The sequence below is a fragment of the Cheilinus undulatus genome, linkage group 21 (genome assembly GCF_018320785.1).
Source record: "Cheilinus undulatus linkage group 21, ASM1832078v1, whole genome shotgun sequence".
In the NCBI taxonomy this organism is placed as follows: Eukaryota; Metazoa; Chordata; class Actinopteri; order Labriformes; family Labridae; genus Cheilinus; species Cheilinus undulatus.
Genome location: NC_054885.1, coordinates 28548168 through 28571405, shown reverse-complemented (window position 1 = coordinate 28571405; position 23238 = coordinate 28548168). Strand labels below are relative to the sequence as shown.

Sequence of the window (23238 nt, the reverse complement as noted above, 5' to 3'; positions counted from 1 at the left end):
GTATTTAGTTTTGTTGAGAGGGTAATTTGTCCGCTTATCTTTATTAGTTTACCAAATCTTTTCTTGGCCCTTCATGTGTGTTTCTATTAACTTGGTTTAACACGATCTCTTCATTCCTTTGCTCTACCTTAAGATGTTAAGCACTTTTCCTTGGCTGTATTTCACACATTGGGTCCATTTCAGATTTTCAGGCATAAAAAGGAGAAAATCTCTCTCCTCTATGATGCTGCTACGCGGTTTGTGACTCGAAATAACAACTTTTTTTCCTGTTAAGGCTCTTATCATGAAATATGCACTTTCACACTCTCTGAGGCATCATACTAAGTTATAGAGGGGGAGTACCATCCTGCTTTTGTCAGTGATTGCTTTGATTGCTTTGTTGCCTTGTTTTGAAAGATATTGAAGGTATACTATGCAACTTTCAGAGTAAACTTCAAGCAGTTGTTACTTGTTAACTCCGGTCTCTTAGAGCAAATCCCACTGCTTCCCATCCCCCACTCTTCCCTCTGTTTCAGCAAAGTGCTCCTGATAGTCTGACTGATCTCCATCAAGATATGCAGCCCTTAGTTGATCACCCATTCAAAGTAGTTTACAGTGTTGTATCTCTCCATTCAAGTGGTAGCAGGGCTAACAGTTAAAGAATGAGGAGTGTAAGCATGAAACATGTCTGAGCCTCTGAGTGATACATAGAGCAAACAAAGTGAGGCAGACAGTGTTCTCTGGGTGTGAACACAGAGCTGAGAACATCAAACATCACTCTTGTATTACAAAATCATCATTCGATGTTGTTATGCTTCTCTGTTAATACTTGATTCTGATTGGCCAGTTATCCATAGCAATGGTCTGTGACCATCTGTTTCATCAATGAAAGAAAGTTGTTGTTCATTTGGATGTACAGATGAGGAGAAAAGCTTTGGTCATACTTCTACAGAATTCCATCAGAGAAAAAAAAGGCTCATACAAAGTGAGTAGCTTCACTAATCAATCATACCATACCACCGCCTCCATCTGTGTCAGGGCCAAGGAAGTGTCCTGTTGAGTGCAGTATGGAGTTCTCCCAGTGGTCAAGTAAACTGGACTTTGGGGTCAGATGTGCTTGGGCACAGTATACATTACCAAGCGTATGCACCTTCAGGAAAAAAAAAAATCATGCCTTTTAGTTATTTGCCTGAGTTAGAAAATTGCCTGACAGTGATATCGATCAAAAAGGACTGTTGTAGTGTGATTTGTAGAAATGTTGTAGCTGAGGCCTGACCTTAAGGCCCAATTATGCTGACCTTGTACCACAAGTATAATCAGTTCAACTTTCAGCCAGGATGAACTAGTGTGCAAAGTCTGAGGAAAATCCATCATAGAGTTGTTGAGATATTGTGTTCACAAGAGTGGCTCAGATGGATGGACACCTCAGATATGTAATGCCTCCAGCCTCGGCTTTCAGAGTTAGAGAGGCATAAGAATTGTCAACAGAGTATCGACTCTTAAACATATCACTCACTGATGGCCTTTGCCATTGAAAATATTAAAGAATGACTTTAACAGCCTGCCTTTGCTGATGCTTATCCTGCAGCACTAGTTTCAGATATTAGATATAACTTTCTAGAAATGATGAATCTTCATTCTGATTGCCTTATTAACTTTTTGAGTTAATGATAAATTTCAGTCCATTTCATAAGCAGTTACAACCTCCTCACAGGAGCTTTAAAAACTCCATTTGAAAAATCCATACCCATAACAGCACATTTTAATGTAATGTCCCACTTACAGTAACTTACAGCTCTTCCTCATTTTGAAGTAAAAGCTAACAAAATATTACTTTCTGCTCCATAGGGTCCCTGGAATGTGCCATTCCTTGCACTATTACCTTTCTTAAAATTAAACTACTGTGATCATATATTCCTTTATTATCACAGTTGATCTCAGATATATTAAATCACCAGAGGCATTGAACAGAAGGGTTCAGTTGCATGAGAATTGCCTCTCTGAGTTCTGCAGCTGAGAGCCTCAGTTTCATTAAACAGGCGTGTCCAATATGGAGGAACCTCCTTGTGACCCGCTTTCAGTTAAAGTGAGCTTTAATCCATTTTAAGGGAAGACGGGACGGTCCAGATTAGGGAAAATGTGGATCACCCACAGCAGCTAGCTGACGGATCCCATTTCTCACACTCAAGCGTACAGGCTTGCAGATAAGATTCAGGCTGTTGTGGCAGGAGCTGTGAGAGATGATGAACATAGAGGTGGGGAGTGAGAGCACTTTACTGGCAATCCTATACATTATCAGACCCCCCCTTGGGAGAGCTGGAGTGGAGGATGGGCCCCGTATCATCTCCACATGGATACTCTTTCTGGGATGTTGCTTACAGACCATCAGAAGCATACACTCAGTAGAATTTAATCAAGAATGTTAAAGTGTCAAGGAGACTGAGATGTATTTTTCTGTCTCCTTTGTGGTGAGTTTTCATTGCATGAGAACGAACAGTTTTATTCAGAGTACTTGAAGGTGTTTAAGAAGTCATGAATGTAATGGAGGAAACGAGAGATAAAGGAGCTAAGACTGTGGCAAACTGCTTTGGATAAGAAAAAAAGCAACATCTTAACAGAATTAGTGGAGCCTCCCACTCAGTTTAAAGTAAACAGAAAGTTATAACAAAGTCATTTTGGTGTGGGTGGTGTATTTGTGTGTCCTTTGTAAAACTAGGGTGCTTTTACTAAATTTGTGTAAGGTCCTTTAAGAGATTTACGCTGTGGATAGGATTGTTTCTCTCTTCATAAAACTGTACAAACTCTGACCTTAAAGTAAAAGTGTTTATATGCATTGTGACAGAGAGTCAGATGAGACAATCTGTGCTGTCTTTGTGCTGTGATTTGTTAAAGGTGGGGTGTGATTGTAATCAATATGGTTGTTGCATAACAGAAAATTATAGTCTACTAACCTTCAGGTCAGTGTGCAGACAAGGAGTGGAGCCAAAAAGTGAGCTCAACTCAAATTTAGGAGGGTCTGGAGACATGCGTCACCGGAAATCTGCTTATCAGGCAGATGTGCACACTAGCCGTTTGGAATAATGCCAACAAATCGATGCACTTTTGTGAAACTAACATGTGAAAGATTAACACGTTTTACTTCTACCTCCTATAAAAGGAAGAAAAGACTGATTTCAGTTTTCTAAAGAACAGAAACTAGGTAACACAATTAAAGCTTATAAGTGGCCCTATTCATTTTGAAGGCAAATATTGAAAGTAAAATGGGTAGCTCCAGATGTAAATTTATTTTTGAAAATGCAGAAAAAGTTCAAATTCAGTACAGTAAACTACACTTTTAACATCATAGTGTGTTAGAAGCTATAAAAACAGCTTGATTTTGTCAGTGTGGCTACGAGTATTTCAACATTTTCACTCGCATTTGAAAAGGAAAACAGATCAGTTTGCCTTACTAGTCACTTTCTCTGCCCTGTAAAACGTTTTTTATGATCCAGCAGCTACCAGATGCCAGGATAAAATAAAGTGGTCACAACAGATAAACACTGATAACTGATATCTGTTCATGCTGCATTGTTTGGCCGGTGGCCTTGTTAACAGGGCTGATATCAGCCAGTACTGATGTTAAACCAATGCATCTGTGCATTGCTATTTTATTATTTGTTTCTTTTGCATTTATTCATTGTTACTCAAACTTTTAACCAATCTTTAAGATTCAGGGCTTTTGAGAAAACACTGAATGCTTGATTCCTGTACTCCGGCCCCCGGCCCCACATATGATGCACACTAAAAATGACTGAGTGTTTCTACAGAGTAAGTGGCTGTGGATCAATAGGTAGAGTCAGTCGTCCTGCAATCGGGAGGTTGTGAGTTTGATCCCCGGCTCCTAAAGTCATATGTCAGTGTATCCTTGGGCAAAACCCTTATCCCCAATTACTCCCATTCAAGGCTGCCCATAAGGAGGCATAAAGGGAACAACTTACTGGGGCCCAGCCAAACGTGGGGCCCATGGAGGTCAGGAAAATCATTGGCCATTGTGAAGCAAATTTAACCTGAATAATAACCACTCTTATCAAAGAGACACAAAATCAATTTTATTCATTTATGCAGTAGCAAATGCAGCTTTTTCTGAAAACAGAATTACCCTTTTTTTGTTGCCAATGTTAACAATGTGGGTGAGCACAATGACGAAACAATTTGGAAAGTAATGTCAAACTTATAGTTAAGCCATTAGCTGCATAAACGTTTGACATCAAAGTAGAGGAAACTAAAATAACTTAAAGGGACGAATAATAAATTAATTGCTAAAAGAAAAGCAGTAGAAATAGGCAAAAATGAGTTAAAAGAAGCAAGAAAATGCTGGAGAAAAGTGGTGAAAAGTGGTTACACAGGGAAAAAAATAGGACAAAAGCTGCAAAAATGGGTTAAGGAATGCAAAAAGGTTAAAAATGGGCATGAAAAGGGTGAAAAGCAGTTAAAAAGTGAGCACAATGGATTAGAACTGGCAAAGCTGGGTAAAAAGAGGCAAAAATGGGTTAAAAGTGAAATAAGTTGGTTAAAATGGGTGGAAACAGTAATGAAAAGGGGTTAAAAATAGCCACAAACCAGTAATTTGAACAGTTGAACCCAATAATATCTTCACACATTTTCAGCTCCAAAATGAAGTAACTGTTAGTAACTGTTAAATCAAAATTTGATCCTCCATTTCTGATATCCATGTGACTCATGCTTCACATTTACTGTGATTTCCATGGCTGGGTTTGTTGTGCTTCCTTCCACCAGTTTGCTTCCTGATTGATACTATTCCATTCCACGTTACAAACTCCTAAATGCAAGCCTTCTCAAAGCGGGATGTCTGGGAATGACATAACTCCCTTAGATATTTGTCTACCCCTGGCATCTATTAGATAAAGAGGATACAAAACTGTCTGTTAACTGGGATGTTGAAATCATCTTTATTTTTATGTTTTGCTGGGTTCTTTATCCTCATTTTTAAACAATTTTATATTGAACAATAATTCCAGAGGGCTCTTCCTTAGACTTGCCTTCATCTGTCAAAATGTGAAGCCCTACCAGGCTAATATAAGGGATTTAGGCCCAGTGGTCTAGTGCAGGGTTACACAACTGTACTCATTTATAAGTCTCTATAGAGTAGCCCCTTCTAAATACTCTCTTAGGATGGCAAAGGCAACATTAAATTCACCACAGGTGCCTTTTTGTAACACAAGGCTGAGGAATATGACATTGTTAACTCAAAATGCACAGTTGTCTCATTCTGTTGTCTTTGGGCCACTGATGATGGAAAAATCTGCTCTGCTTTGGCTGTTAATTTCGTAGTGATCCTTTATCCCTAAGGCAGCAGAAGTTTAGTGACAATTTGCCAGAACTTAAGGCCCATTTTTAAGTGAACACATTATTTACAATGGTCTTCTATGTCATTGCCTAACACAAGGAGGTTATTTTTTGCGGGATGGGAAAAATTAAGGGGTATAAGTTCAGAGTATACCCACTTCAGCAGGCACCACTTATAAGGTCTTGATAAGAGATGGACTTTTCTTCAAAGTTTTACAGTATATCCTCCTCTTGGACCATTTATTAGCATGTTAAAATGTTGGTATCTTTACCTTTAATTGATGCAAACTTTTGCTTTTATAGTGTTTGCACCTTCAATGGGATTTTTATATATCAGCACAAGTGGGTCAAGCTACTGGGCCTTTGCTTCTCAATGAAATATAACTTTAGAGAAAGAATTTCCCCTGTCAGCATCGAGCTAAAATTGACCTGTTTTCAGTCCTATTGATGCTGTGAAAGTGCGGGCGTTTACTGCATCACATTGCTTTTGTTCAAACAGAAAAGTAAATGTATTTACTCTATTCCACCATGCCTTCACCTACTCTGTTCTCACTATCAAAGACCCTGGTGATAACAGGCCTCCGCGGTATTGTTATCAGTATTCCACTCTAACATTGTTTACCTGAATGAAACACACGGTTGAAGAGAAAAGTTAATCTTTTCTCCAGGGACTGCTCCTTTGGTTCTTTCACCTCTCTATATATTTTCAATCTTCTTTTTATGAATATCTGCTTTTTATGAATTTATTTATGTTCCTGTTTCCTTCTGACCCTGTTGTCTCACGCTCGCCCTGCTCCCTTACTCTGTTATCTGCTATTTTTTTCTATTCTCTTATCTTCATTTTATTATTTTAGGTTGCGGCATCTGTGGGTAATGTGGAAAGTGGACTCCAACTACACCTGGAACGGCTGGATGAAATCTTTGCCGCAAGGTCTGACTACCTTCAGTCACTGCGCTTCATGCGGCTCATGATCAATAACGTGATCCGTGAGCTGACTACCCTGCCGGATATCAACAAAGCCAGTGTTGATTTGGCAGCTATTGCTGACCAAACAGCCTTCATTGAGTATTACAGGTAGGTGGCGCCTTAGCTACTCCCTGGGGTGATTGACATTAATTTATTTAGTGTGTATGTGTGTGGCTGGAGTAAACACGCTGCTCAGAATGAGGCCGTAAGTGGTCCAGACGATACACACAGCAGATGGGATTTTATTGATCTCCCCTCCGGAACACAGACCGGAAAAGCTATTTTTCCTGATTGCTAAATAAATGAAAGCTGAAATTGAGCGTGTTGCCCACTGTGCAGTTTCAGCTTGAATGCTTATTGCTCTCACTGGATGTAATGCTCTGCAGAGTGGTTATTAGTCCATAAATGATCTCCTTATCACAGGCCATGACTCACATTGATTGCAATGATTATTTTGATGTGGCTCTCTCTGTGAGATCTATGTTTTTTTTAAAAGAAAACTGTCAAAAAGCATTGACAGGCCAAAAGTGAAATTCAATAAACCAAGAGATACATAACAGACCCGACCGACAGCAAAGAAGTCCAAATGAATAAAATATCCAGCATTAATTCAGGAGATGTGGACTAATTTATGTGGCTGCAAAGGCTTGCTGCTGCTACAAACTGTGACAGTAATTTGATGGCTTCTCTAGCTTGTTTTATTTTGGGGCACATAAAACTTCATAGTGCCGTTATGGTGTGATGTTTCACATTTGCCACCGGTTCATTACTGTACTGTAAGAGTAAATTGGACTAAATTGGGAGGAGACACTAAAAGAAGACAGATTTAGTGCAGCATCGTACCTTCTGCCACAGGGCTGGTTTGATAGTTCTACATTATAGACACAAAGTTAATCAGGGCTTATGGGGATGTATGTGTATGCATGGAGGTTCTGTAGACATCTAAGTTTATGTCATTGTATCAAATTCAGCCCATAAGTCATGTGTGTCTCAGTGGGTTGCAGATTTAGTTGGAGCAAATCGCAAAGTGTAAAGCTGTCATTCTAAAATGTATTAAACAGAGAAGTGCTATTAATTCCTCAGCCTCATTTCAGTGTAATTCAACAAATAAAACATATGTTTAGTCTAATTTAGGAAAGTCACACTGCACTTCTAATTCATTCAGACATAAATCTAATTTTCTCTCAATAGGTGCAAATTACGCAGACCTTTCCTTGCATGCATGGCATACAAATTCTGCCTCACACACTATTAGGCAAAAGGCCTTGAGATTTGAAATGAAATACTGTACATGACTCATATTGGTGTTGGCAGTAGCCACCTAAGCAAGTTCATCCAGACATCCCTCTTCCAACATTTCCAACTTCTCCTGGAGGATCTTGAGGTGTTCCCAGGCCAAAAAGGAGACATAATCCCCTCAGTGAGCTCAGGGTCTCCTCCCAGTTGGACGTGCCTTATAGACTTCCAATGGGAGATGCACAGGAGGCACCCTTACCAGATGCCCAAACCATCTTGAATGGCTTCCAATCAGTCAGTGAAAAATAGCAGCAGCTCTATTTCTGGTTCCTCACCCCATTTCTAAAGGCTGAGCCCAGCCACCCACAACTGCTGGTATCCGCGACCTCAAAAAGACAGTACCCAAAGCTCATGTTCATAGTTAAGGGTTGGTGCAGATTGACCAGTACATGGAAGCTTTGCTGTTTGGCTCAGCTTCATCTCTACCACAACAGTCCAGCACCATAATAAACAGTAAATCGACTTGAGCTTGTATAGCACTTTTCTAGTCTTATGACTACTCAAAGTCGCATGGTGGATCACACATTTATATGCCACTGACAAAGCAGCAGCGGCAGCAATTTGGGTTAAGTGTCTTGCATCGGCATGTGACTGCAGGACCTTTCTAATGTGGGACGGCTGACTCTATCCACTGAACCACAGTCGCCCCAAACAGCAGAAATACTGCTAATGTTGCCCCAGTCTGTCTCCATGTCTCATAGCTCATGGCAACTCTAGTTTGGATACTGTATTGGAAACTACAGATACATCTAGTAATCAAATCGGCTTAGGAGAAAATTGACGTGATTTATATTTCCAGGAACCTCACCGTTGAGCCTTATTCTATTGCTACGCTGGCAGCAGCCATTGCTAGTGGCTTCCAGCACAACTACCCATAGCTACCACTTCATTCTCCTGAAATAACGCTGATTGGTCCGATCTGTTCTCAGATCTGACACAATTGTACAGATTGGAGCTCTGCAAGATGGATTGGCCTGATGACAGACATGGGATCTGGCCAGTCTGCTTTTCAAGATTATTTTCTTTATGCCCTCTGTGGTTTGTTCTGTCGTTTTAGTGATTTTGACAAGTGAGTACTCTGCGCATGTGTATGTCACAAGTATGGCAACAACATCCCTGCCTTTACAATATGTTGCAAAGGATCAACCATGAGACTAAAAAAATGCAACCTGGTGAGTTAGCATTAGCATCAAATTAGCCTGTCATTCCCTTTACATAGACAAAGTACAGTAAATACAAAATTGTTTATAGTCTTCTTTCTGGGTGTCGTCTGGCCAATCCACACGGATGTCTGGTTGAATACCAGGTTGCCATCATGTAGTCTGGCATGCCTGATGGTTAAGTCACAGCACAGATTAATGGCTCTGCAATCGTCTTCTGACACATTGACCGTTGTCACCCGTCTGACCTCAGGGTTGATAACCTCCACTGCTGCTGCATATCTTGTCTGTCAGCTGTAATTACATTGGGTATTTGTATTCCTTTGCTTCCTTTAAAGTTTATTGAAAACCTCTTATAAAAACAGTTAGGCTTTTAATTTAAGTTTACTTGCCATAAAACACACTTCCTCTGTTTAGAAAGCTAATAAAAGGGTTGTGTGTTTTGATTAAACTACAAATGTTCAAACTCTCCTCGGCTCTGAACACCCCAAGGATAAATATTCTTTTTTTTATTAAATTTGCCAAATTATAATGTGACTTTTGTGACTTTAATTCCCTTTGTTATGTCTAATATTTGTTAAAATGGTGTTTTTTTAGACAACCTGACACTGTGATTGTGCTTTTAAAAGGAGCAGAGAAAGTTTCAGTTAAAAAGAGCCTGCTCCTTTTGATCATTCTTCTACCTCACTGTATAAACTGTCATCTACTCACTCTTTTTGCTTTTATTTCCATTACAATCATGCATTTGTTGTATTCATTTGTTATCTGTCATTGTTGTTGTTTTGCTTTCTGTTGTTGTAATTTGTTCATCGGTCATCATCTTCCTGCATTATCCTGTCATGTCGGTTTGTTTTGTTAAGCACTCATCTCGTACAAAAAAGTAAAACAAAATATAAAAAAGAGGAAATTTTAGTGTCAGGATTCAGACTGTGTAACTGAAGAGATGATTCATAACTCGGAACCGCAAGTCTGTCTGGTTGCCATGTAAACCTACAGAATGTTCTGGAGGTATCTGTGCCTGCAGAGAGATACAGCAAAAACTTTCACATAGCTCTGCAACCTAGAATCTGAAGCAGGTGTTCAGCATAATGAAATACAAGACCATTATTACTCTCATGTGCAGTTAGACACAGCATAAATAAGACATTGGTGACCAGTCTTGACTCTATATCCCATTTTTGGGCTGATAATTTATGTATTTTAATTTTTAATGCGAGAAATTGCCCTTGCATGGAAGGCGATTGACAACGTGATTTGACACAAGCTAACCAAAAGCTCTATTTAACATTTCCATGATAAAGATAGAGAATGAGATTTAGGATTGACTAGCACGACAGCTTTTATATGCAGGTACAAGGTCTACAATATCCGAAAAGTTAAGGTACAGTGGTGCCTGTTTTTGTGAAAAACTTTGGATTGCAGAGCTGATTATTTGTTGCAGTCAGTCTGGTGCATAATATGAGGACTTTTGTTTTTCTAAATCTAATAAGTCAAATCCAAGGGTAGATTTGTGCCAAATTCTCAGAAAATCCCTAAATCCCATGAAATATTATGCTCACAAGTTTTCAGTCCTTTTACCTTCAGAATTTAATCGGTCAATTCTTAAATGCAGAGTATGAGGAAAATCCCCTCAAAGCATTCTTGAGATGTAGAAATCACAGGCAAGGGTTGAACATGAGGCTGAATCACCTTAACCATTGGTCTAAAAAATATAACCACTGAGTCAGAGTGGATAATTTTTCAATGTCTGACAAAAGTCCTTTGCGATCTTGAGATCCAAAATTTGCAAGGGATGAATGTAAGGCCAAATGACCCATAAACCTGTGGACCTTTGTGCAAAGCTTAGAGAAAATCCTTCAATGCACATTATTATAAAGCATTAATAAAAAAGGGCTAAACATGAGTCAGAATGACCATGACCCAAAATATAGTTAGTTAATTCTTAAGTCAGAGTAGACTTTGTTGCAAACTCTCAAAGCATTATTACATTATAGTGTTCATAATCAACTGATAAAAAAGACACCCAAAAACCTTAACACTTTGACTTGCAAATTAAATCAGTTAATCCTTGAGTCAGTGTGGACTTTAGTGCAAAGTAAAAAATTATTAAGAGTATTACTGGGATATAGCATCAACAAGCAAGAACTGATCAGTCTGAATGACCTTTATGCTTGGCCTCCAAAATTTAACCATCTCATCCTTGAATCAGAGTTGACATTTGTGCAAAGCTACTGGGGTATAGCTTTAAAGGGCTGATAATGAGTCCAAATGATCTTTACTCTTTGCCTCTTCAGTATGAAAAGTTTGGGGCACAGGTGGCCGAGTGGTTAAGGTGCGCCCCATGTACGCAGATGGCCTAGGTTCAAATCCAGCCTTGGGCCCTGTACAACATCTCTCTCCCCTGCTCTCATCCCTGTTTCTGTCTCTATCCACTATCCTCCTCTATCAAATAAAGGCACAAAAATGCCCAAAATAACCTTAAAAAAAGTATGATAAGTACATACTTGAGTCGGAGTGGACATTTTTGCAAAGTTTAGCATTCACAAGCAAGGACTGAACATGAGTCAGAGTGGACTTCAATGCAAAGCCTAAAGAAAACTCTTCAAAGCATTATCAGGATATAGCATTCATAAGTAAGGGATGAAAACAAGACCTAGAGACTGTCAAAATTTGACCTGCAAATCGAATCTGTTCAGCCTTGTGTCATAGTTGACTTTGGTGCAAAACCTAAAGGAAATCCTTCTATTTGGATATAGCATTCACAAGCTAGGACTGAACATGTGTGAATTACCTTTACTCTTTGCTTTTAAAATCTAACCAGTTCATCCTCGAGTCAGAGTGGACCTTTGTGCAAAGTCTGAGGAAAGTCCTTTAAAGCATTTGTGAGCAAAGGATGAACATGAGGCCTAATTACCTTGCCCTCTGTCCTGCAAATCTAGTCACTTTGTCCTTGAGTCAGAGACATTTCTGCAAAGTTTGAAGATCATTTTTCAAATCATTCTTGAAATATAACATTAAGAAGTAAAGGATGAACATGAGGCCTAATTCTTGAAGCTGATCTCAGAAATCTTATTAGTTCATCGTTGTGCTGAAGTGGACATTTTTTTCAAAGTCTGTAGAAAATACTTGAAAGCATTCTTGAGATATTGTGTTCACAGAAAAGTCCCTGATGAATGAAGGGACAGCTTTGAAAACACAACGCCTCCAGCCCAGGTTATCACCAGTACAGAGACATGAAACCACTGCCTACATATGAATGCATAGGCAGAGACATAAGCCCTATTGCTTTGTCCCTAGAGGGTGCCACTATGGCAGGTGTCTCTGAGTCAAGCATTGCAGAACATAATAACCACTGTTACATCTTTATCACTGGCTCACCGACATATCCCTTTCTCTAATTTCATGCAAACATATTCCCACATGGTGTATTTTTCCTATCCTGACACCTGATCCTCTCTTTGAACCACAGTTGCAGCGACTTCAGTGCATTCTGACTCTAATCTCCTGGGTGTTGATTGGATTTCATGCAGCCATTGGGCTATGACCAGCCGGTGGCAGGACTTATTGATGAGCAGCAAATGTTATGGCCAACCCCAGTGTTACTCGAACTGCGGGGAAAAAATGATACCATGCTGTTTTCCAATATCATACCCTCCCTTCCCCTTTTTCTATTTCTGAATTCATCGCTGTCCCTGTGCTTGGAGGGAAAAAAACTATTTCTGTTTATTCAGATAAAATAGAGAGCAGTCTCTTTTACCGTTTGTATCCATCTGTATGCCCTCAAGCAAGCAGAGGACAAGCAAGCCTGCAGTTTATATACAAAGTCTGTTAAGGTACCTCGGGACTTCTTCACATGGCATGAGTGAATTACATATCCCAGTGACCCTGGTGCACAGAAGTATAGATTTATTACAGTACTGCCACAGAAAGCCAGTATCACCATACAGCATCCTCACAATTCACACGTTTTCTGGCAACCTAAAATCAATGTATTTGGTCATTGCTGGAAGATTTACAGTTCTTGTGGAGCTTTTGGAGCTACGAATGAGTCATAAGTATTCCCACGTGTTTGGTTAGTCTGAAAACATACACGTATACCTCTAGCCCTGGCTGACTGTAGGCCATTCCTGTGAAGGACATTTTCAGAGCTTGAAAAATTAATGCCTATGGATTTGTGGTGTTGAATTATTAAGCCAACAGGCTGGAAATTACCTGAAACAGATGGGCTCTAACTAGGAGACAGGAATGTTGAAATACAGCACACAGACCACACGGATTCAGTTGCAAACATATGTTGCCTGAGGCTTGAACATGTGCATGAAGTGTGCTCTCTGCAAGCAAAAGTGCCCAATCACAATCAAGAAACTGATGCTTCATTTTTCTTTTTCTGTCTTCTTTTAGATGGCTGGCTTTCCTGCTGCTGCTTATCATGGATCTGGTCATCTGTCTGGCCATGTGCTTGGGGATGGCCAGGCAGTCTCGATGGCTGCTAATCATGTAGGTGCCTTGAGTGTGTACGTGGAGGAATTTGCATCTGATTTCTGAGGCTATTTTTTCTCGCTGTCCATCTCTGTTTACATCGACTTCTTCTTGGATCATAGACCACAGACAAACGGGGCGCTAGTCAGCCTCTCTGGCACCATATAAGTCACTCCATTAGCAGCACTAGCAAAAGAATATTACATTGTCAGATGATACTGGTGATTGAAAAGCTTCTCTTCCCTAAAGGCAACCTTGTAAGAATTATACATACTCCCAGTCAGGGATGATTAAATCAACCGTAATTCTTTCTCTTTGCAATATATCATATTTACCCTAATATGAGACTGTTTCCTTGAAACACACCTGAAAAAGTAGGGTTTTCTGTCATTCAGGATTTAGATTTTAAATGCCAAAACACTGTATATCCACAACAAAGCTAAAGCCACTTATTAGTATGGGTTGTTTGCAGTCATGTGATCCTAGTGGCGTACGAATGTCAGATGGGGGCAGGAAGTGAGGAACACTGGTTTGGATTCAGTGGGATGGGAGGAGCATTGGTACACTGAAGCTCCAAATGGACCAAGACACTTTAATAATTACCTGAAAATTTCTTCATATTTACGGTATGATACCTACTTTTTACAAAAAAACTGATTTGTCTCACAGGTTAACTAATTTACCTGGTGTGGAAGCAATCAAAACCACATATTACTTAGTCATGCAGACCTTCTTCATCTGGCTAGTCCTACTGCATGACTAGCCAGATGAAGCTAACATGATGATATCATGTTAATATGGACCAAAATCTCTGAGTAATGTTTCCTACACCTTGTTGATACTATGCCACCAAGAATTTATGCATTTCTGACAGTGAAGGCATCCAACCCGGTACTAGCAAGGTGCACCTAATAAAGTGGACAGTGTTTATGTTCTGTTATCATTTACTATATAATACACTTCATAATAAACTGTTATGCAAAATAATTTTGTGGGGTAAGCAATCCGAGTAATGATGTGTCATTCATGAATGAGCTGGGCTCTTTTCAGTGAACAACAGTAGCTAGGTCCTGTTCAGATGCCAGTTTCCTTTCTTCCATTTTTGTCATTATTTGATACCCATTTAAAAACCAAACTGGCCCCAAATGAAGAGCCATTTGAGAGCCAGTAAAGTGGCTCTTATTACTGATTTTAGTCAAATGTTTTGGATCTCTAAAATGAGATGGATTTCCAATCACAACAAGTGAGGTTGAACAGACGTTGCTGGCTTGGAAACATAAGGAAGATCAGGGTTTACTTTGCCAAAATGTACTGAACATTAACCGGACCGTTGATGGAAACAGACAATACACAAGCCTTGTTTGACACTGCTTGTCCAGGCTTTAGATTGAGGTTTTTAGTCCATGTTGGACACAGAAGTAGTGGAAGTTTGTTTGTTTACTTTTTCTTCAATGGTCAGCAAAGTCATAAGCTGCACAAAACTTTGGCATTTTTGTAGTGCTTCTCTATGCAGAAATCACTCCCTGCCCCCCTGTGGCATGACATCATGTGCAAACAACCTATAGGGCAGGATTTTCCAATGTGTGGGCTGCAGCCCCCCTGCTGGGCCCCAGGGGTACTGCACGTGGGCCTTCAAGGGTCCATGTATAATTTTAAAAACACATAAAAGTATTCCTATAAATTTAAATTGCATTTTAAATTGTCCTGAAATGCTTGATTACATGTTGATATATTTCTTTTAAAGTCCCACAAATTATAAAACAGCCAGTGTCATGATTTAATTGGAGTTGAATTAACAGGTGACCCTTCCAACACTCCACTTTCCTCCTGATTAAAAGAATCTGTGTCTTCTGAGACATTATTGTTTCTAGAAAGGAGTTTGCAGCGTCACAAAGTACATTTAAAGATATAAATATGAGAACATATAGTATAGACAACACAGCTACATTTTTCTTTTTTTTTTTTTTTTTTTTTTACTATTTGTTTTTGGGCCTTTTCGTGCCGTTCTTAGATACATGGTGCGCGCCTTAAACAACTCAACCATCTGTGCCCCTACAGCTACAAAATTTAAATCAGTGCAGTTTGCAGTACGATGCATGTTCAAAGCAAGGATAAGGATGAAATAAGGTTTCCATAGTTGTCAAAGCATATTGCACATGAACTGCTACCATTGTTATTGAACAGGATACTTAAAATATAATTACAGTATTGCACCTTTACATTAGACCCTATTTATTTATACAGGTTCACATACTGCACCATAGAAAATATGTGCAAGCAAAGTTTAGCTTGTTTAAGATGGATGCAGCATAATGATGCACCCTTAATGTTATGCACACACATGCTCACAGTTAAGATGTGAGTCTGAAGTCTTCAGCTGTTCTGGGTGGTTGAAGGTGGTAGCTGAAATTGTAATTGTGGCACTATTCCTGTAGTGTTCAGCTCAATAATGGCTCTGGGGCAAAAACTGTTTCTGAACCTTGATGTTCGAGTTTTTAGGGTTGTGAAACATCATCTGGATGGCAGCAGAGAGAAAAGGTAGTTGAAGATGTGGGTCACATCCTTAACAATGCTGCTGGCTCTGCAGAGACGGCATGTTCTAAAAATATGGGTGACTCTTCAGATGCCTGATCAGAATAATACAAACAATGGTGGCTCACTGTTTGGGACTGCAGTGTCCTTTCCTAGTCTCATTAATGTCTCTGAAAATGAAATGCTTCTTAAATAAGAAAAAAGAGGTAAATACTTTGAGCCTCATATTGGTTGTGTGCAGTGTTAATTTTGAAATATATATTTTAGTCTCAGTCTTAGTCTTTAGATTAAATGTCCTTTAGTTTTAGTAATATTGCAGTCATTTCTACCATTCATAGTTTTAGTCAACGAAAAGTATAAAACAATTTTAGTCTCGTAGCTATCTTGACTAAATTTAAACTTACTTTCATCAATTTTAGTCATTGAAGACCTATTTTTGGCTAGTCTTAGTCTAGTTTTTCTCATGGAAAAAAGGCTGTCAACAAACATTTTTAGTCATAGTTTTTAGCCTATGAATTTATGAGGATTCTGGTGGGCCATAAAATATTTTCAGGTTTTACGTACAAAATAGAATAGAAAATAAAATGCTCAAGACTGAGGCTATAGAAGTCACACAGTCACTCCCCCATACTGGTAAAAAAAAAAAAAACATTGTGGCTACTAGTAGGTCAAATTAACCAAGGTGACGTTATGCTGAAAATTTAGACAAAATGGTTCTAAAAGCGAAACTTTATTAATATTCAAAAACCATCTAAGAGCAATAAACAAGTTGCTGATTTACACCTGCTGCCTATGATAGAGAGCCTGCCTATATGGATTATGGCACCACAGAATCATTTGCTATTTAGCTACTGAGGGAGGCAGTGAGTCTTATTGGCGGCAGCTGTCATATCGAAAAGTCTGTCTTGAATTAACATAAGATCAACCCAGAAACAGACAGAGGTAGAGCTGATGTGGGTCTGAAGCCTCCTGACTGAAGCTACATTGTACTGGCTTGCAGTTATATCATAACCTGACACGCCAGATGAATTTGGATGGATTTAAAAGAAAACTTGAGGTGTGATTGGATGAACGTTCTGTCTGTCACATCTTTACGGGCCAACCAGAGCAACAAAACATGTGACGTAGCCGCATCCGAGGTGCGTGTGCACAGCTACTGAGGAATAGCGTGAACCATGGCGACTGAAGACATGTCAGTACACGACTTCTGTTGTTTTTTTAAAGGAAACAACTCACTGCTGTTCTTTGAACTTTTAACGAAGAAATGTCACCAAATTCTGATAAAATTCATACCAAGACAGACAAAAAAAAAGTTTAAAAAAACAATGACCCATATAATGTGAGCCCATAAAGGCATCAGCCATTCTGACAAAAAACATTCCTTCAACCAGGCAGTAAGCATTCTTATTTGTCATGGACTACTAGGCTTAAAGTTCCTGTTAAGTGATGAAAAAATTCTGTTTTAGGTTTGTTGTATGACAAACCACCGTGTTATGAACCACCAGGCCAAATTTTAGTCATGAAAAACATCTCAAGGTTTATGAAATTATTTTTCAAAATCATGAAAAATGAGGCAGTAAAATCTACTCTAGGACAGTGTGGGTATGTCATTTGAATGAGCTGAAACTTCGCCCACTAACAAGAAACACAATCCTCTCAATTTTAAAACAAATGCTTCTGATCAGAGCGCAGTTACCTGGCTTTGTGTCAGAGCAGAGAGACAGAGGTTGGGGATTAGATTTACTGTTTTCTGGTACAAATCTCTCCTTTGTGATACTTAAACGACCCGTAGGCCACCGTGACTGATTGGGAAATCTTAACTCAAAATGAACAAAAACACAGCATGAAACTGGCTTAGCTTTTAATGAAGGCAGTGACAAAAGCTAAAAACAGACTGTACTGAGATGATTTTATGTCATTGTAGCTTTAGGGGGGTGTGGCCATTCCCCATCAAGACCAGTGATATCATAGGCTCAGATATTTTCCCTGCTCAAATAAAACCAAGCCAGGAAAGAGGTGAACAACTTTCTGATGGCCTAAATCAAAAATTTGATTACACATAGATCTCAGTGTTTCCACATTTACAGCGACCTTATTCAAATGTATCTAGAGTGTTAAAACACAAAGTTTGGATTTCACTTTACATGGACTTTAAGGCCAGCTTCAGCTCCACCTCTTTGTCTGTTTTCTAGTAACTGAAAGTGAGCTTGAAACATGAATTGCTTGAAGCATGAATTGGCTTACAAAGACATCTTCAGTGAGCCAATGGGGAGGTCCGTATTCTATGGTGTTCTTCAGTCTATTGTGTTTGTATATCTTTATTTGCAATAGTAAAATTGTTGAGAGCTGATCTTCAAAAAGACCTCTGAAAATTACTCTCGAAAATAGAGGTGAAAGGGTTGGCTAATAATCATGAAAATAATAAATTGCAGCTGATAAGGTAAAAAGGTAAAGACGAGAATTTTCTGAGAGGTAAAGAAAGATTAGCAAAAGGAACATTTGATTCTAGTCATTTGCAACCAGTAATTTAAACCAACACTGATGTCTTACAAGGAAATCCACAGTCCAGACTTTTCATCCCATTTGCCCAATTTAGTGCAGAGTACGTGTCAGTGTTAGCAGATGATGCTCTGGATCGCTCTCCACTTCCTCCTCTGATGGGTCTCTCTAATGCCTATTGATCGCCCGGGCAGGATGAGCCTGCTGCTCCCTTAACTAATTATTAAGTGCTCTCAGGCTACTTTATTGGTGCTTTCAAGACGATAGGAGCAGCGAGTTGAGAACAGTTGCAGCCCTTTTTACATCCATCAGGGGGGCCATTTTTAATTTGAAGCACTTTCTCTGGCTTCTGATGTTGGTCACTAAGATTTTTTTAAATGTTTTCTTTCAAGAATCACCTCCACGATGTTAAAAGCCCTTTGAATGCTTCACCACTTTACAACTGCAGAAAAAAAGTCAACAAACCAATGTGTCAGCTTTTGATTGACAGGGAGGAAAGTGACAAGACACCCTGATGGACAGCTAATGCAGCTATGATTGACAGGAAATGAAGCCAATTAGAGACTTTTAAAGACACACTCAAGACTTCAGGTAGAACTATCTCTGTGGTGTGTCATAATCACTATTATAAAGCAGTATTATCTTAAGCTGTGGCCTTTTGACACTTCTACTATGCTCTTTTTCATAACTATAATGTATTCCTAAAGACAAAAGATCCATTGTATGATTCTTGCATTATTAAGTGGAGTAATTCTGGCTTTGTCTTGACTGTCTGTCACCCTCTTCATGTGCTGTTTTCCTCCAGGATTATGTTTTTTGTGGCGCTCTCTCTGATCCTGAGCTGGGCTTCTTTCGGAGTGGGTGCTGCAACAGCTGTGGTGAGAAACAGTCTTTTATTTTTATAGATAAATCTCTCCTTGAAATCTTTTCACACTTGACTTATTGTTCAGTTAGTTTTCATTTTAGATTAGACTCTCAGATGATCTTTCAAAGGTCTATCCAACCTACAGAGATGAATTTGTCAGCAACTTGTTGATGATCATGCTTCATTTACCTAACATTTTGAAGGGATAGATCCTTTGTCTTGTTTTCTTTTTTTCTTAAAGTTGGGTTTTATGAGGCACTTGTCAGTAGAATAGTAAATGAAAACAGTCTACTGCATACATTTTAGGGCCTGTGTCAGGATTTTTTAGCACTTGTTTTCATTTCAAAACCAATGTTGTGTGTTCTGAGCACTCAGCTCCCTGGGCAGAAAAAACACCCTCGGTGTCAGCTGTTTTTGTTGCCACGCTTAGATCGCTGCCCTCGTCAATGTCACTTCTCTCTCACTTGCCAATCAAAATCAAGAAGGGGCGGGACTTCTGACAATAGGAGGAAAAACTGATCTGACTTGTCTTTTTCAAGGGTAGTTTTCAGGTCTGCAGCTGCTGCCTGTGTCAGGACAGGATTCCTTTGCATTGCCAGCATGTCTTCTGTACGATTTTTCCTTGAAATATGGATCTATAATGCACACAGAGTAATTTCAAACATTACAAATTCTACCGAGGAAAGGGGATTTATTTGTTGTAATGTAGCAGCAAGGAACGCTGGTGAGAAGAACTCTGAAAACGAGGTTATAGACAATGTCAGCTCTAAAAGGGCTATGTACATAGGCCCTTAGGCATGTGGGGCAGATGTGCCACATTTGTGCCACTCAGCAGCCAAGGTCAAGCTTAACAGCATCTCTTTTGTCAGAGCTTTTTCACACCTGGTAATACTCCTGGAGACTGCCTGCGGTTTTCTAGTCCTAAGGACATCCACAGCATGACCATGGCGACCCTACCCATCTAGGCCATTCTTACGCCACATTCACCCCTTACTCTGTCCTAAAGGTGTGGACTTTGGTTTTTTTTTTCAACATATTATTTTTCAATGCCCTTGGTGATATGCAAAGATATCCAGAGCACAAAGGGGTTTGTGTCAATCCCATCTGAATGTGGCCTCTGGCAGCTTACTCGCCACGCCCATGCCTTACTGCAGCTGCAATTTTTGTCCCAAATATGCCTAAACATATGCACTGTGCTGTAAGTCAAAGGATTAGTGATCAGCATGAGGAAAGACCAGTCTGACTTCTAGACTTCAGCAGATGGGGATGTTTGTACCACATAATTTACCTCATTTTAAGAAAAAATAAGATCATTCCATGCTATATTAAAGTGGTATTTCTGTATTTTTGAAGTCTGGTTGTCTAGGGTACTTTGAAATAGTAGCTACCGCTTTAAGGAAAGCACACTGAGGTTACTGGCAAAGAAGCTAAGCTACACAGTGCAATGGTTGCTCCATGTTATTATTTACGTTAAATCAACAATAGCTTTATGTGCAATATAGAAAAATGTGAAAGAATTTTATTGTTCTTCCAGAAAGCCTTTGTGTCAGGCACTTTTTGAGGTGGCATGTTTAGCTGCCTTACTGCATCCTCAACCTCTGACCAGCTGTTTGGGTTATTCACTGAAAATATCTTAACATTTACAGGTGTTCTTGGATTCTGAAAAATATCACCAGCAGACTACCAATATGAGCACTAATCAGTTAGAGTGTGGAAAACTAAAGATTAAACATCTCGGCCCCATGGTTGCTTTATCTAATCAGTCATTAGACAACAAGACAGTTAGCAACAGCTGTCAACTTACTTTGAAGACACATTTCCATTTGACTTTTCCAGATTACCTTGAAAAGTTAAAGAAGGCCATTTTAACACCAGGTTCAGTCAGGCAGTAGCTCTCCAGGTTCATGGGCTTAAAGTTTCCTCACCTGCCCCACCTGGTAGCTTGGGATCATTCCTGCTGACCAGTTTCCAAGGAAGTTTCTCCCCCCTCTCTCTCAGCCTGCTGAATCTCCACTTTCAGAAATTGTTCCTCTTGGTCATAAAAATCCCCTGGACATCGTCACCTGAGTCGTAATCGCTCACTTTGAGTTTGATCTTGTCTCTTAAAGGCTGCAGAGCCAAACAGCTTATTAGCTCAGAGGGGAATAGGACTTTGTTGCAAAGTAAAATTGTGCTTAGTACAAAGCTTTTCTGTAAATTTAAGCTAAGTTTTTGTTAACATCATATAACAACAGGCCATTCTTGCCTGTACATAACAAACATAATATTCTTAGGTGGCTTTCACATTAGGGGTGCCAAATCTGAGTGCTCTTGAGCCAAAAGTCTGGTTCGTCAGTGTGAATGCAAATGAACTGCACCTGGGCCCATTTGGGGAGGTGCTTTGGGGTACAGTTGAAGTTGACTCTGGCACAGTTCAGATGTAAAGGCAATGAAAGTTTCCTGTCACCTCAAAAAACGCTGTATGAGCACAGCTGCTTGTAGATGTGTAGATACGAAGAGCGATGTTGCTGGCATCTTAAAAAGTGATTTTAAAAAGTTCCATGCGGGCAGGATGGACTTTTTTGACGGGTTAAAACAAAAAAAAAGTCTTTGCTCAGGTCATGACCCAAGTGGTTGCCACGGTAAGGAAGGGGGATGGGGAGGAATCACGCTGCGGTATGCATCGAAACAACCAGGCCTAGTGTGAAAGCACCCTTAGGGGTGGAGTAGCATGGCTTTCTGCTTGATTTTTGGCTGTAAGTTTACTTAACAAAGTGGAGATATTTGTGCATTAATAACATCTATATCTTTGTTTAAAATGTTGTTCTCAAACTTTGTGTCATAACTACACATGACACAAGGGAGCACTAGTGACAAAATTAGCTTGATTATATTAATTCCCATTATAGTATCCTAATAGCCACCAAGTTCCTATTTTCCATTCTGTTGCTCATACTGACATGAACAAGGAACTAGGAATGGTGGAGATGATAAGGAATCAGGAGTGGTGGACAGCAATATTTCCCCCATTTCTTTCACTTTCCTATACCAAAAGAATTTGTTAGCTCGTTTTACAAAGCGGAGTACTGGGCGAACCTGAAGCAGCCAGAGGCGAAACGCGTCGTTTGCTCATGATGAAGTTTAAGTAAAGTCTGTTTCAGTGTGCAGCAGGTTTTGTTCTCTTTGTTTACTTTGGACCTGCTACCAACCGGTACCTAACTACCTGGGCTGTGTACGGGGGATCTCTGTTTGAGATCAATATGATTCCTTTGTACCAGCGCCCCTTTGTTACAGTTACAGATTTTTGGTCTGCAAATGCGACGTCATAAGATCTATAAAAAACCCTCCTGGACCCAAGCTCAAATCCCAACAGGAAGTCCACCAGCTTCACCTCAATTTCAAAATAAAGCATTTTTGATGGTGCCAAATGACTCCAAACTATTATAACTTTAGTATGTTGTCTGCTTTTTCTTGCAAGACAATGGTATCACACGGAACAGCCACACATGCAAACATCCCTTCATTGCGCCCCCTACCAGCAATGAGAGGTTAAATAATTCGACCATTTCTTTATTCTTCTTATTGTGCTTGATTTATTGATCTCTGATTTTGAAAGAAAGGCCTCAATAACTGAACACAACCAAGATATGTTTCGTTGAAGGAGGTCTTACTAGCAATTTCAGTATCTGTCCAGTTTGCTTTCTGTGCTCACACAGCATGGATTGCTTACACCAAATTTTTCCCACACTCCTGTGGTTGAGACACATCCCGACAAAAGGGAGGGACAAAATTTTTTGTTCTAGCTGACTCTCCCTCCTCAACAATGATCAACAGTGTGTTTTGATCAAGTTACAGGTCATGAGTTGTGCTATTATACAATTAAAAAACAGAATGAGCTAAAAAGTTGCACGGTAGACAAATTTCCATTTCTCTCATCTGGTTTTAGATTTCAATTTGGAAACTGTTGAAGTTTCATGAAACAATGGCGGTTCAGTACAGCAGGAAGCACTGGATGTTGTCCTGAACTTGGCCTGAACCTGAAATTGCAATTTATTTTTTTCTGCAATGATATGAAAATGAAAATACAGGAAGTTTTTTATTTCTTGTGCAGTTAGTTTCTGTAGGCTTGAATATAG

The 23238-nt window shown here is 39.5% G+C and overlaps 1 protein-coding gene across 1 annotated transcript in view; it reads left to right on the top strand.

Annotated features, from left to right (window-relative positions):
- Positions 1-23238, top strand: part of LOC121503872 (protein tweety homolog 2-like) — a 68595-nt gene that overhangs the window by 24114 nt on the left and 21243 nt on the right. Inside the window, exons 4-6 of the mRNA XM_041778445.1 lie at positions 6180-6400; positions 13150-13245; positions 19064-19136. Of these exons, the coding sequence (XP_041634379.1) occupies positions 6180-6400; positions 13150-13245; positions 19064-19136 (390 nt within the window). The remainder of the gene's footprint in view (positions 1-6179; positions 6401-13149; positions 13246-19063; positions 19137-23238) is intronic.